General features: G+C 38.7%; 1 protein-coding gene across 5 annotated transcripts in view; it reads left to right on the forward strand.

Annotated features, from left to right (window-relative positions):
* ENAH (enabled homolog (Drosophila)) overlaps positions 1-11,645 on the forward strand; it is a 74,121-nt gene extending 62,476 nt beyond the window's left edge. For 3 of the 5 annotated variants that reach the window (XM_014950770.1, XM_014950772.1, XM_014950771.1), the window contains 4 exons: positions 753-815; positions 5,003-5,081; positions 5,822-5,879; positions 6,617-11,645. In XM_014950770.1, the coding sequence (XP_014806256.1) occupies positions 753-815; positions 5,003-5,081; positions 5,822-5,879; positions 6,617-6,654 (238 nt within the window). In that variant the 3' untranslated portion in view covers positions 6,655-11,645. The remainder of the gene's footprint in view (positions 1-752; positions 816-5,002; positions 5,082-5,821; positions 5,880-6,616) is intronic. The other 2 variants (XM_014950773.1, XM_014950774.1) reach the window with 1 other exon arrangement.
* Positions 11,646-13,432: the final 1,787 nt, after the last annotated feature.

The following is a 13,432-nucleotide window of genomic DNA, read 5'->3' on the forward strand; positions in this document are numbered from 1 at the left end:
AATTCACCCCTTACTGGGTGTACACTCTAGAAGTACTCACAAAATAAGAACATGTTTATTGGATGACAGTATTATTTTCCAGTGGTCATAACCTGCTGGAAGGTGCCAGAGCATATATTTTAAGTCTGCTAATACAGTTTTCTAGTCAATGTTGACACTTCACCTTGCCAGGATGAGGAATGTTTAATGGACTGAGACAGAAAAGGTATTAGTAGAAGTCTCTCTTGAATATCCTTGCGTTTTCCCTAATTCTCTACAGTTGCCAAGCCTCTCAGCAAGCAGCTTGTTTAAGTAACTTTCTTTGAGTGAGTCAAAGGGGGCTGCTCTTTGAAGCACTAATACTGTGTTTGCCAAAAGGGGATATCTTTCACCCGGGAAGGCTCGAGAACCTGCTTCTGACCCCTGCGATGGGGTATGAGTCATTTATGGGGATTAAACAAAGCATGCCTAAGAAACTGGCAAGTAAGCAAAACTTTCTCTTCAGAGCTTCCAAACCAGGTAGACAAAGGAGTTGTTATTCAGAATAAATGTTCTAAGCATTTTAAAATAACTAGTGTCCTGTTTAAAGTCAAGCCTTTTTTTTGTAGCAGACTTTGAAAAGACTTAAGCTGCGTGATTGTAGTATTACCTGAAACATTCAAATAGAACTCATGGGATATAACTAGTTAAACTCCATGGTGTCTAAGGTACTAAAACTTAACATAATTAAGACCTATTATAGCTTGTTAAGGTAGTGTTTCTCCCCTTCATAGACGGGAATCTCCGTGGAAAAATCTGCTTGCTTCTGAAAACAGGTTCTATGATTCATTAAACAGGTATCATCCTGTTGGGATTTGAGACTTTGTAATAACCATTCTGACCAGTTCAGGGTTGGACTTTTTCTACAGGGATTGGTAATCACCACAGGCATAACCAGGTTCCTCTTCACACTTTGTTTCTTCAGTTGAGCCCATTTTTTGACTGGTTAAAAGCAGGTGGTGCCAAAGGCAAATTGAGATGGCTTAAGAACCAGCTATGAATTCATATTAAATACTGGGCTTTTTGGCAGATACCACCTGCAAAGGTACAAATTCCTGTTGGATATGCCAAGATTTTGTGAACCATTTGCATTGTTTTGAGAACCAGGTTTACAAAAATGTAAGTTTAGGTACACAGGAATAGCAATTATTTTTCCAGGTGAGCTTTCACATCTGCTTTTCACAAATTAAGTAAAGATAAGAGGTTTTGCTGGGTTTAAACATCAGAAAGGGGAAAAAAAAAAAGACTTGTTAAACATAAATGAAAATTTCTGTTGGGAACGTATTAACAAATTAGAATTAGCATCATGTGTATTTTAAGCTGTAGATCTCAGTTTTGCTCTCTGTAGCTATAGTCTTAAAATACTGACATCAAAAGCATTCACGTTTTAAGACCTTTCCACAGGTAAACATGTTACAGTCCCTCAGAATTATGGAGTCAAATGCCAGCTATGTTTTTCCATGAAGGCAGTCATTGTGGTGAATACCTAATCTTTTGTATGAAAAGTTCCCCTTTTAGCTACTTATCTTGGGTGGTGTATTCTGCATGTTGGCATGAATAAAATCTTTACCTTGCATGCTTGATTTAAGGTGTTTTAGGGTCTGTTGAGGTTGCCTCTCTCTCCTTTTAGGCAATGCTATGAAAAACCACATGGGAGTGCTCTTTAGCCACCTTAGGTTTGAACAGTTGGGATGTTTCATTTGCTACATTTCAGTAGTTAATCTATTATTTAATGGCAACTGCATTCACCATTAATTGTTCTTCTGAGCAAGCCATGGAAGGAAAAAGAGGATAATTTTGCAGGGAAGAAAGCTAGAATTGCCTGAGAACAGAAATTATCTAGTTTACAAATTATGGTTTCGTATTTAACTGAATGAAGAACGTCTTGCATTTCAGAAAGCAAAAATGGAATACAGTCTTAAGATGGAGTGTTAGAGTTAATAAACAGGCTTTCCTGTTGAGCACTTTGCAGACAGCAGGAGTATACAGCATATGTAAAGCTGTCTTTTTATTCTAGAGATCTGAAGTAAAAGAAAAAAGAAGCAGTCTAGCTGTTAAGAGCTTTTCTTTAAGGTCCTCTCATTAAAATATTATAAGCCATAAGTCATTTTATTAAAATATGGAAGTATATTTTTCTTTGAGTTCTTCCATTAAGGCATGTAGTAGGTCTCTGTTGTGACTTCTCAGGAATTGAATTTGGGAAGACACTGATTTTTTTCAGCAACGTTGAGTATCTGCTCTATTGCCATAGTGTTTGGGAACGGAGCGATAGTGAACTGAAATGATCAGGAACTATACATGGAGAAAATGAAAAATTCATGCTATCCTACTTGGAGCAAGTCAGTGTTCACAGTTTCAGGTGTAAATTGCCAGTAACACTTTTAATATCACAAATATCATGTATGTGATGAAGTAGCAATTGCCAAAGATCTCATCTTGACAGATGTTTTTTAGCAAGGAATTCTTTCGTAAGGTACTAAGCACCATCAGTATCTAAAGAGTTCTGTAAAAGATCCCAATTTGTGGTTTATCTTCATAGCATTAGCACACACTGTAGACCTTTTGGTGGTTACAAGGTGAATTCTATTTTCCAGCTTCTTCCACTATCAAGTTATTGAATATTTTATCTTCTGTCTTACTCAGTGGATCGTGTATTTCATTTTGGTGTGTTTCAAGCAATAATAATGGTAGCAATTTCTCTCTTGGAACTTAGGTTTAGATTCTCTGAATAGCTGTAGCCATTGACTGTTGGGATCCTAAGGGCAGGACCAAGCTGATGTAACAGCACAGGGACTTGACCTTTGATGCAAAGTCCGGCAGCAAAGGGTCACTTACACATTCCCTTCTGCTGACTCTGTTTTGCATGGTTAATTGCTGGCAGCTTTTTCCCTAAATGAGTGCCACTAGGCTTGACATAACCAACTTGGCACTGCACAGAAATTATCATGAAGCATTAAAAAAGTTGCTGAGAGGTTTCTACCACCTGCCCAGGAGTTACTGCCTTTTGAAAAGATGAATGGGCTCGGGTGTACCAATTCAAAATGTCCTCTCACCAGAAATACTCAATAGCTATGAACCTGTATGAAGGTTTTAATTAATTTTTTTGAATGTGCTAGGCTCTCCAGTGGTACAGGAATGCCCTGTTGTGGGTTAGGAGGAGACAAAATATACAACTCTTCTGTCCCATATTGTTTCTTAACATTTTTCACACTGGGAACCTGCAAGAGGTAAAAAGTATCTGGTGGAGACCACAAAAGTTTGTGTAGTATCACAGTGACATTTTAGTGTGTGTCCCCTTTTCTGTTGGTATTGAGTGTTTTCCTTCTGCTAGCAAATAAGAAAATAGCCCTGTTGGTTATAAAAATCATCAAGACAATCCAGTATGAGGGTCGTTCTGCTTGTACTGAACAAAGACAGTGTAATCAGACAATTTCTTCATGGATGAACTCCTGTCGTGTAAGGAAAGATGCATGAAAGCCAAAGGTAACAGTTCTGTAAAAACAAAGAAAGAAATATATTTATATGTTCACTATTCTTTTTCTTCTGAGTGACAATACAACTTTTTTTGTTTCAGCTAAATTAAAAATACATAAACAATTTTAAAAATTAAAATAGTGGTCGTACTGCTTGTGTACCTCACGCATTCGGCTTTGTTCTGAAAACAAGATTTATACTGTGTATTTGAGAGAAGATAAAGCCCAGAACCGTGCCTTTCCTTCTGGTTTGCCTTTTTTTGGTCCTGGCCACCTTCCATCGTAATAAATAAGGCTGCACCTTCAGGTAATGAATCCAGAAAATGCAGTGTTTAATGAATTCATCCTACATAATTTTGAAGTGAGATACTGAGTTTAGGCCAGGCTTTTTTGTTCAGTGATGCCACATATAAGACAGTGTTTAATGAATTCGTCCTACATAATAATTTTGAAGTGAGACACTGAGTTTAGGCCGGGCTTTTTTGTTCAGTGATGCCACATATAAGGACAATGAGATAGGACTCAGTTTAATCTACTTATATCCTGCCCTTCATTAATGTTAGCATACGGTGATAATTCCAAACGTCGGGGAAACCTCTTGACACGATTAAATTGCTGACAGTTCAACAGCATCTTTTTGGCTTAACGTTTTATAGAGTAATGGAAAGAGAATGTCAGCCAAGATGTAAAAAGTCATTCAGAACAGCAGAACATTCCTCCCTCTTTTTCCCACACCTACCTTCCTTCCATCCTTCCATCCTTCCATCCATCCCCCCACACCTACCTTCCTTCCATCCATCCATCCTTTGGAGACCTCAAGTTTTTGATGTCTCAGGGTATTACGTATGACGTAAGCAAACATTTAATATGACGTAGTCCAAAACACCAGAACTTCCTCTCAAATACTATCTTATAAATCTTGCTGCTCTTACAGTGTTTGCTTTCAGTGGCTTTAGCAATTCATGGAATAATTTAGGTTGGAATGGAGTTAGATAAGGTTTCTCAGCCATGTCCTGTCAAATACTGGAAATCTGCCAGGGTGATTCCACAGCATTCATAGAGTTAGAGCATCAACACGTTGTCATTAGTTGGTGGTAGTGTTTCTTGGAGAAGGGCCTCTTTTGAAATGAGTAAGGGAGGCTGAAAAGGGAGAAAGGAAAGCATTTTACATCTGAAGGCATTCAGCTTTTCTTTCCCATCATGGGGAAAAAAAACAACTGACAGTGAAATCTGTCTGATTTGAAAAGTCCTTGTTTTGAACTAATAACTATTATCATAATTTATATTTCCAGCGTGTGGAAAATGTTCTTGGTTGTTGCTTCCTATTCTGTGTGGTATTTTGGGTCTGCCTGATTTTCCCACCTTCCCTCTCCCAACATTTTTTTTTTTTTGTCATTCTGATTCTTTACTATGTTTTCGATAGATGAATATTAGCGATTTTGATGGGGAAGTCCTGTGTGTCCTGTAATAACAAGTGACCAGTAATTCATGGATGTGTTTTTGTACTGCAGACCAAAATCCACACCAACGGGGCAACCCAGTGCCAACGGAGTCCAGTCAGAAGGTCTAGATTATGACAGATTGAAGCAGGTACGTATCTAATGCTCTGAATAGAAAACTTGGGTATAAGGACTTGCAGCTCTGCAATACCAGTTTATAACTGTTTTATTAATTAGTTCCAAACTTAAATAATGATTTTGTAATTATTAGTCATTATTTTTTCCCAGAGGTGTTTTCAGTATCCTTGGGAGTTGAAACTGTAGGATGCTTTTGCCTTAGAAGGCGCACACAAGATGCTGTTGATACTATGGATGGAACTGGGAAACTGTTTGCCTGGAAAACCTTTCCTTCCCTTCTTCTGTCTACTTAAACAAGCAACCTCAGTGGTTGGCTCTAGAGCCGAGGGGTCAGACCGGCGGGTGGCTCTAGAGCAGGGGGTCCAGCTCAGTGGGTGGCTCTAGAGCAGAGGGCCCAGCTCGGTAGTTTCTAGAGTGGGTTGTAGCTCAATTGTTCCTTGTAGTTTTTAGTTCGGTACTTTTTTTTGCATTCCTAACTTCGGTATGTCCCTTCTCCTCTCATGAGTTCTATAGAAATCAATTTGTAGGACTTCTGCAGCAGGTATTTTTCTTTATTGTACCTGCAGTTGGAATGTTTTGGGGATGCTTTAGGTTTTGGGGGATTAACTTGGAAGATAAAGGCTGTGTTATGCATTTCAGAAGGCTTGAAGGTTGGAAGAATTTCGGATTTCTCTTTGCAGAAGATTACAGATGACAAAACTTAATCTGTTCATGTTGCAAAACTAACCTATTATTTATGCTCTGCCACCGTAGGATATTTTAGATGAAATGAGAAAGGAATTAACGAAATTAAAGGAAGAACTCATTGATGGTAGGTATCAATCTGCTGTTGTTCAGTCTTAGAGTAAGTATGTACAGTTGCACAGCAATAAATGTATTATGTTTCTAGCCAGAGAATGTTATATTGATAAAAGTATCTTTGTGTTAGTCTGGTGGCATAATGTCCTTTGTGCCAGACCTGTTCTCATTGATGGGCCTGTATGTTTTCCCTCCTGTACTTTTTTGATTTAATAGACGAAATAGTAGTGTCTTTTAGAAGTGGTTGGAGGGATGCTGTATTTGAGTGATTTGCAGTTATCCTTGATGTGTATCTATCATGTAGTGGTAGATGAGTTCTTTTTAAATACTCTAGAGCTGCTGAGGCACATAGTTCAAAATTTGGTAATGTTCAGACTAGGATTGTGCTTTCAGTGTTTTCTTCTCTGGTTTGTAACGTAAGAATCAAAGAAAAGAGTTATCACAACTTTAATTTATATTTTAACAGAAGATATTTTCCTATGGAGTCTTCTGTCATTAAGAGATATTATTGAGAGAGAATAATCTTAAAGGTCCAGCAATCAAGAAATGACTATAACTCTGTTTTACTGCCATGGTGTGCGTTGGTTTTTTGGTTTGGTTTGGGTTTTTTTGCTTTGTGGAAAGTACTGAGGTTCTAAGTGTGTTGGAGCAGGGGAGCCTTCTTCAAGGGGTCAGTTGTGCATTCTGGCTTTCTGCCTTGACTTCGAATGTTTAATTTGTTAATTTTTCTCTCTCTCTCTCTCTCTCTAGCTATCAGGCAGGAGCTCAGCAAGTCGAATACTGCATAGAAAGACTAGTACTAAGCCGATGTGACTCTTTAACTTGGTATAAAACTGACTACGTTTTGTGAGCTGTTAGAAGAAAACGGAGACAGACACTTGGAAGGAGGGAGAAACAACCTATTCTGAAAAGCTTCAGACGCATCACTCTGGTGATATGCTATTCCCCTCCTAGTTTGCAGCTTTTTTCTGACCTTTACAGCAGGGTGGAAAAGACTCTTAAAGTTACTGTAATGATTATGCAGAAATTCCTACACCTATCAGACAAGATCACAGTGCTTTGAAGTCTACTCATGTCAAAATAAAATTGCACATGTTTCAGAATTTGTTGTTCAGACAAAAAAAAAAATAAACAGGGAAAAGCTTGGGAAGGCTTTTCAGAGAGGTTTTCTTTATTAATGAAGGAGTTAGCAAGTTATACTGTTGTACTTCAAATGTATCTCAGGTTTGTCTTCCTATCATATCTGATATTTCCATGAATAATTTAAAAGATCAGATGTGTAGAAGTTCAGTTCACAAAACATGGAGCAATTAGAAATGCGCGCTTTTAAAGGGCAATATTTGTAAGTGAATGACCTAGACAGTGCTGACATATCAAGATTTTGGAATTTTATGATAGGAAGCCTCTCTAGTTAGCCTTCATGCAATTTTATAGGAAAATAAAGAAAAGCAAATACAGTCCGGAGTTTAAAGATGTAGATGCCTTCCTACATTGTTACGATGCTTTACCAAATCTAAGACTTCTACATAATGCGAATCAGCAGTCAAATGTAAATCATTAGTATGTTGTAGATTTACAGTAGATTTGGGGGCTTTTTTTAGATTTATGCATGTGGACATTTTTGTAATGTAACACAACACAGCCAGCTTTTTAATTAAAAGAAAAATTGCATGTCACAGAGTAGCCTTTTCATTTGTAAGGCTTAATTTATGCCCAGAAAGATGCGGGATGAGGGAGGGGGAAGGTGACACATTTTTATTACTTTCTACACTTTTTCTTCATCTTACATGCATGTGTAATAATGAGGAAAATGTGACTTTTATCAGTAACCATGTTAATGGAACCAGGTACTTAATGCTTTTGTATCTTTTTCAGTTTTCTATTTGAAATTCAGTAATACTTCCATAATGGTTCTGAAACTCCCATGTGAACCTAACTCATTTCTCGGTGAGAGAACAAACGTGTAGGCATCTGAGTTACTGAGGATGCACCTGTGTAAGTGCGTTGTCCTTTTCCTTTTTGCCGTGACCCTCCACATCACTCTTTTCTGAGACTCCTTTTCTGATCGTTTAGTGAAAACGGGACAGCGGTTAGTTACCTGGAAGGTCAGGTCACAGTAAACATCCCCTTCTTGTCCTAATTTATCTGCCACCCTCCTTCCAAAAAATTCAAAACCAACAAAAAAACCCCACAGCTCCACACAACCCAAACCCTGACAAACAGCAATGGTATGCCATTGGTTTCAGTCAACAATTTGAGAATCCTTTTTAGGGGAGGCAATCCCTTTCTGTTTCCCAGGGGTTTCGGATTTTTTGCTTGTAAATTTTTATTTTTTTAATTTTTTTTTATATGGTACAGTTCAATGGAATAGAAATCCTGTGAATTGGATCTGTAGCGCTTTGGACAAGGAATATGGATCAAAATCTTCCCTTTTCTTTTGCACTGTCAATTTTTCTGAGCCATAACAGTGCTGTGTTTGGCTTGGGATCTGGGCTGGTCCAAAAGAAAAAATTACTTAGAGCTTTTGGACAGATTAATGTTTCAGTGTAAAAGTACATGCAGCTCCATTTGTAGGACAAATATCTTTCAATAAAATACTGTCTGAAGTGCTGAGCACCAAAGCAAAAGAGCACTTACAGCTTTGGAGAGGCTTCAGTAAGAAATTTTTCTCCAAACATTTCCTGTTTCTATAGGCTCAAATTCTAAGGGGAGACTACAGTGGAAATATTGCCTAGCTCCATTTATTAATCATTTTTTATAAAGAAAAAAGAAAAACAAAAACATTTTTCTGCATGCATTAAAAAGTAAAATCTGTAGTAAGCTTGTCAAGTACTGTTTTTCTCAAAACAAGAGGAGGCATTTTCATCTTTGTTGATGTAACTTTTTGTTTTACATGGACTTTTTGAGCATTAAGGAAGTTTACCCTTGTCAGAAATCATATTTGATTTGTTTCTAGGAGAGTTCAGGAGTAGCATAGTGGAATAGCGTGAATGGGTATAAGTGGTCCAAAATTAAAGGCTGAACTACTAGATTGTGCAAGGAACTGGCTTATGCACTAAACGTTTTGTGCCTTGGTCTACAATTAACATGATTTCTGTTAAAAAAAGAAAAAGGAACAGATGTCGTCTTTTGTGCTGCTTCTACATACATACTTTCTGTAATCCCAAAACTGCCGAATTGGTTCTTTCCAGAAAATTGGATTGAATTAAAGATTACTGTAGACATTTCCAGTCCTACTGACAGTTGCACCATTTCCAGAGATTTCAGTATTGAAAATGACCTGCAGAAGCTAAGATTATTTTGCTTACTGGTAACGAAGTTCTTTAAGAAAAAAAAAACACATTGTGGTGGTTCTGTGCTTTTGTACAATGGATGTCTTAAGCTGAGGGCAGTTTAAGGGATCCTTTCTAATGCCAGGAAGGCGTTGCTTTCCTTTACACTGTGATCTGACCCTATGATAAACCTGTACTATAGGCAAGTGGCTACCAAGTCAACTGCAAACCAACTGAATGTAAAAATCTTAGTGCTGGTGCTGAAATCTCTTCAGAATAGTCATAATGATTTCCAGTTCATTGTTTTAAAAAGTTACCAACCATCCAGTGTCAATCAAAGACTGAAGATGATCACTAATGAATGTTGACTTTTCATGCATTTAGGTTTACCTTCTTTTTAGTTTTTCAGTTCATTCTCTGCTATTTTTATCATATTGTGTCATTTAAAATTTCTTACATGCTAACGTTTTGTTTGAGCGAATGAAATAAAATTGCAATATATACATGTTGCCACCAATTATTTCTGGAACTTCCTAGAAGACTCTCCAAGGTTTACTACTTAAATTCCCAAAATTTTTAATGACTGTGATCGTTCCTTACTCCTTGATTCCATCACTCCCTTCTGTTTCTCCATCAGAAGACTCAGTAGAGAAAAGTGAAGACTTACCTTACAAAGAATGTATTGCAGGGACTGTGTAACGTTCGTGAAAGGTAACAGCTGTACATAAATTGAAATCTATTTTAAATGTATGATTTGATTTACCTTCTTACACAGCATACACTTTGGTCTCTGTATGCACAGAGAACTTGGGAAGGAGGGAGAGAGAAGGATGGTGGGAAAAGTAATTGCAGTTAGTCTGATTTTTTTTCTCTTGGCTGCTTTTATGTCCATGACTTACTTTCAATGCTGGAAATAAAAACTACCATAAAAGAATACAGCTTTCTGTACACTAAGGACAGATTCTAAAATGGTCTGATATTATTGGGGTAATGTTTAGGCAACAAGTAGTAAAACTTCTGATTTAAATTTCTGAACGGTGTTGCAAAATCTGTCAGTGTCAAGAGATGCATGGCATCTGTTTTTTAAAGTTGTGTATTACAAAAGTAGGGACATGGTCCGCAGTTGATCAAAGTGGTGATTATCAACACTTTACACAGGCTCTTCTGGATATGTTTTCCGTAGGCACAGTTCCAGTTCTAAATATGACTTGCCAGCGTGTCTCTTGCAACTAACCATACAAAGCTTGCAAAATGAAGAGATTCCCTCTGTTTTCGGTAGGTGAACCAGACTGGGCTGACAAGGAACAAGAAAGAAGTTTCCCAAACTGGTTTTGTTCTCAATACTAACAATTGTTGGTGCAACTGTAAATTTTCTTGCCTGTGTTGGCTGTCACTGTGGGGTCTTTCATGGAGAGCAAGTGAAAAGGGAAGGAGTCAGGGATTTCAGTGGATCAGGGGCCAGTGCAAAGTACTTGAAGAACAAGCTAAAGTTCATTTAAATCTTTTGTCTTAGGGGACGTTTTTGGGTGTTCAAGTGCTGAGTATTTAATGCTCAGTTACATGGTATCTAGGAGAGTCTTAATGGAGAGAGAGAAACAAGTTGGTTAAATCAACTGTCACAATACATATTTACACATTCAAAAGAGAGCATGTCTTTAAGCCACCCCATATGAAGGCCTGACAGGAGTTAAGTACTTTTATCCCTTGGAGATGGCCACCTAAGACTGTTGAAATTGATATGTTGGGTCAGGAAATCTATTATTTAGGTTTGCCATCTTAATTAAAAATGTGCTAATAGAACTTGGCATAATTGCCCAAGGTATGGATGAGGAGATGTAGTTCTAGATGTTGAGAAAGCTTAGCTAGACCTTAAAGTCACAGCACTGGTGACTGCACGTTACCTGGGGATCAACACTTTCATTTATTGCGCAGGGGTTTCTTCAGGTAGTTGGTTATCACAGTGATGCTTGAAGTAATCAAACAGCTTGGTAAAATTACCTCAATTTCATAAATGGATCCCAGTTGAACTCTTTGTAGTTTCATAAGATCAAGGTTAGAAAATGCATTTATATAGCTTGGTGTCCTGATTCTTACTCAATGGGTATTCTTTATTCAGTGCCCTACCTTGATAAACTGTTAAGTGGCAAAGATGTAGAGCTGTATTGCTGGCTCTGGTTGTTGCAGCTCTTATGGCTTAATTAATTAATTATTGCTTAACTGAATAACTATGGCAAAATTATGTGGACCACCTTCTCCTCCCTTAGCAACCTATTTTAGAGCTGTTGCTGGTGTGACATTCTCACTTCTCTTTATGACCGCAGGTCTCCTCTGCTACTGCTCAAGTGTTGTAGAGTTGGAAGTGATCTCACATTGTGATCCTATGTTTACCATCTTGAATCTCAAGTGTAATTTGTTTATTAGCAGCCAGCTGGGGCCACTGAAGTCCCTACATACTCTGAACAACTTTTTACTCAGCAATAAAGTGACCTCTGCTGACCACCCTGTGACTATCCTGAACTGTATCCTTGTTTGCAGATCCGAGTTGGTCCGTAAGCTGCTGACACAGAGAAAAACATAAAAAAGTAGTGAGGAAAAAGAGATTAAAGTGTAAGGAGGTTCCAGAAGCGTCCAGTGTAGGCTGGTACCTGCAGGGAAGGAAGCAGCTACAAACGGGTGGGGCTGTGGGAGCCCTGAAAGCTTGCAAAGAGGTTTCAAACCCAGTCTCGAATGCAGCTGGAATCTGCAAATTATGAGCTTGTCAGCAGAGGTGGCTTTCTGGGCAGTCTTGAGGCTGCTCGCCTATCATCATAGGCCTAGTGCATTTAAAAACAAAAAAAAAGAGAAAAATTATCTCTGTGTGGAAGCTAAATTATCTGCTGCTTGACTTTTTTTTCCCCCCAGTGCTGTACTGTGAAACCAGTTTGATCCTGAAAAGCCCTGTGGTGCTGCAGAACCAGCCTCAGCAGCTGAAATGTAGGGGCTTAAAAAGGGGCAGCACAGACGCGCCTGTAAATGCCTCCTGCACGTGGATCTGGGGAAGTCTGTCACTGCCACGAGGCCTTGAGGCTACAGCAGATGGGAAAGGCTTTGTAGGCCTTTATCTCTGGTGGTGAAAGATGCTTGTATGCGAAACAAAATTGGCCAAAAATATGCTTTATCTCTGTTCGTAAATGCCTCCTGGATGTGGCTCTAAGGAAATCTCTCATGGCCACAAGGCCTCGTGGCTGCAGCAGGTGAGAGAGAGGTTTATGTGGCTTGTAGGCCGAGGCCTTTCTCTCTGGCGGCGAAAGATGCCTGTACGTGAGACAAAGTTGGCCAAAAATGTGCCTTGTCTCTGCCAGGTAATCTTTGTTTTGCTGGTGAGAAAAGGTCTCCACAGCTCTCAGTCCCACAGGCTGACAAGATGCTACAGTGTAAGAAGCAGAGAGGGGCCTGAGGGGAGTCCGGGCCTGAGGGGAGTAGAGGGCCCATGGAGTTGGTCCGTCAGGGGACTTCACAGGGTAAGTGAAAAGTTCTTTCCTTTGTTCATAGTGTGCAATTGGAGAAATGTAGCCCTGAGGAGTACCAGCTGGTCCTGCTGAGTGCCCACAGTGCTAGAAAAACATTGGCATTCACGAGGGACTGATTTTGTTAGCAGATCTTCAAGAATAACTGGAGTAATCTGCGTTAGCACAGTGCTCCTCATAGCCTGATGTGAAGGCCACAGCTTTGTATTCTGCCTATGATGTGGCCTTAAACATTATTTTCTTTAACTTGAATATTTGCCAGAGCGTTTGAATTGTCAAAGAGAATGTTTTTATATCCTCCTCTCGTACTATGTGTTACTAGTTGTATGGAATGGATCTCTCAGTTACGGAGCTAGTTTGTGTTCAACCTCCTCCAAAGTGACTTCTGAAGTAGGAGTTGGTCACTTAGAAAACTGAAATTAGCACTGTTATGGGACTTAATGGAGCCTGTGTAAAGAGGAGATGATCAGGAAGACTTATTTCAGCAGTAAAATGGAATCAAATACTTGTTGCCTTTTCTCTTTTTTTCTCTCTCTAAGTCTTTTTTATATATATATTTAAAAAATCCTTCAAAATATTAAATACTGTTCTGGGATGCACTGGAGTCAAACAAATATTTGTGATACTGTGGTGACAAACTCATACCAAGTCTTCACAAGGTCACGTTCCTACAGAGGTCTCAAACGGTATTAAAAGCTGTCAGTAGTATGCAATCTCTGTGTTCCTCTTCTATGTAATTTAAGTAAATAATTTATGAGAGACAAAAAGCACTCTTCAAAGAAGACTTA

The sequence above is a fragment of the Calidris pugnax genome, unplaced genomic scaffold (assembly GCF_001431845.1).
Source record: "Calidris pugnax isolate Ruff unplaced genomic scaffold, ASM143184v1 scaffold24, whole genome shotgun sequence".
Lineage (NCBI taxonomy): Eukaryota > Metazoa > Chordata > Aves > Charadriiformes > Scolopacidae > Calidris > Calidris pugnax.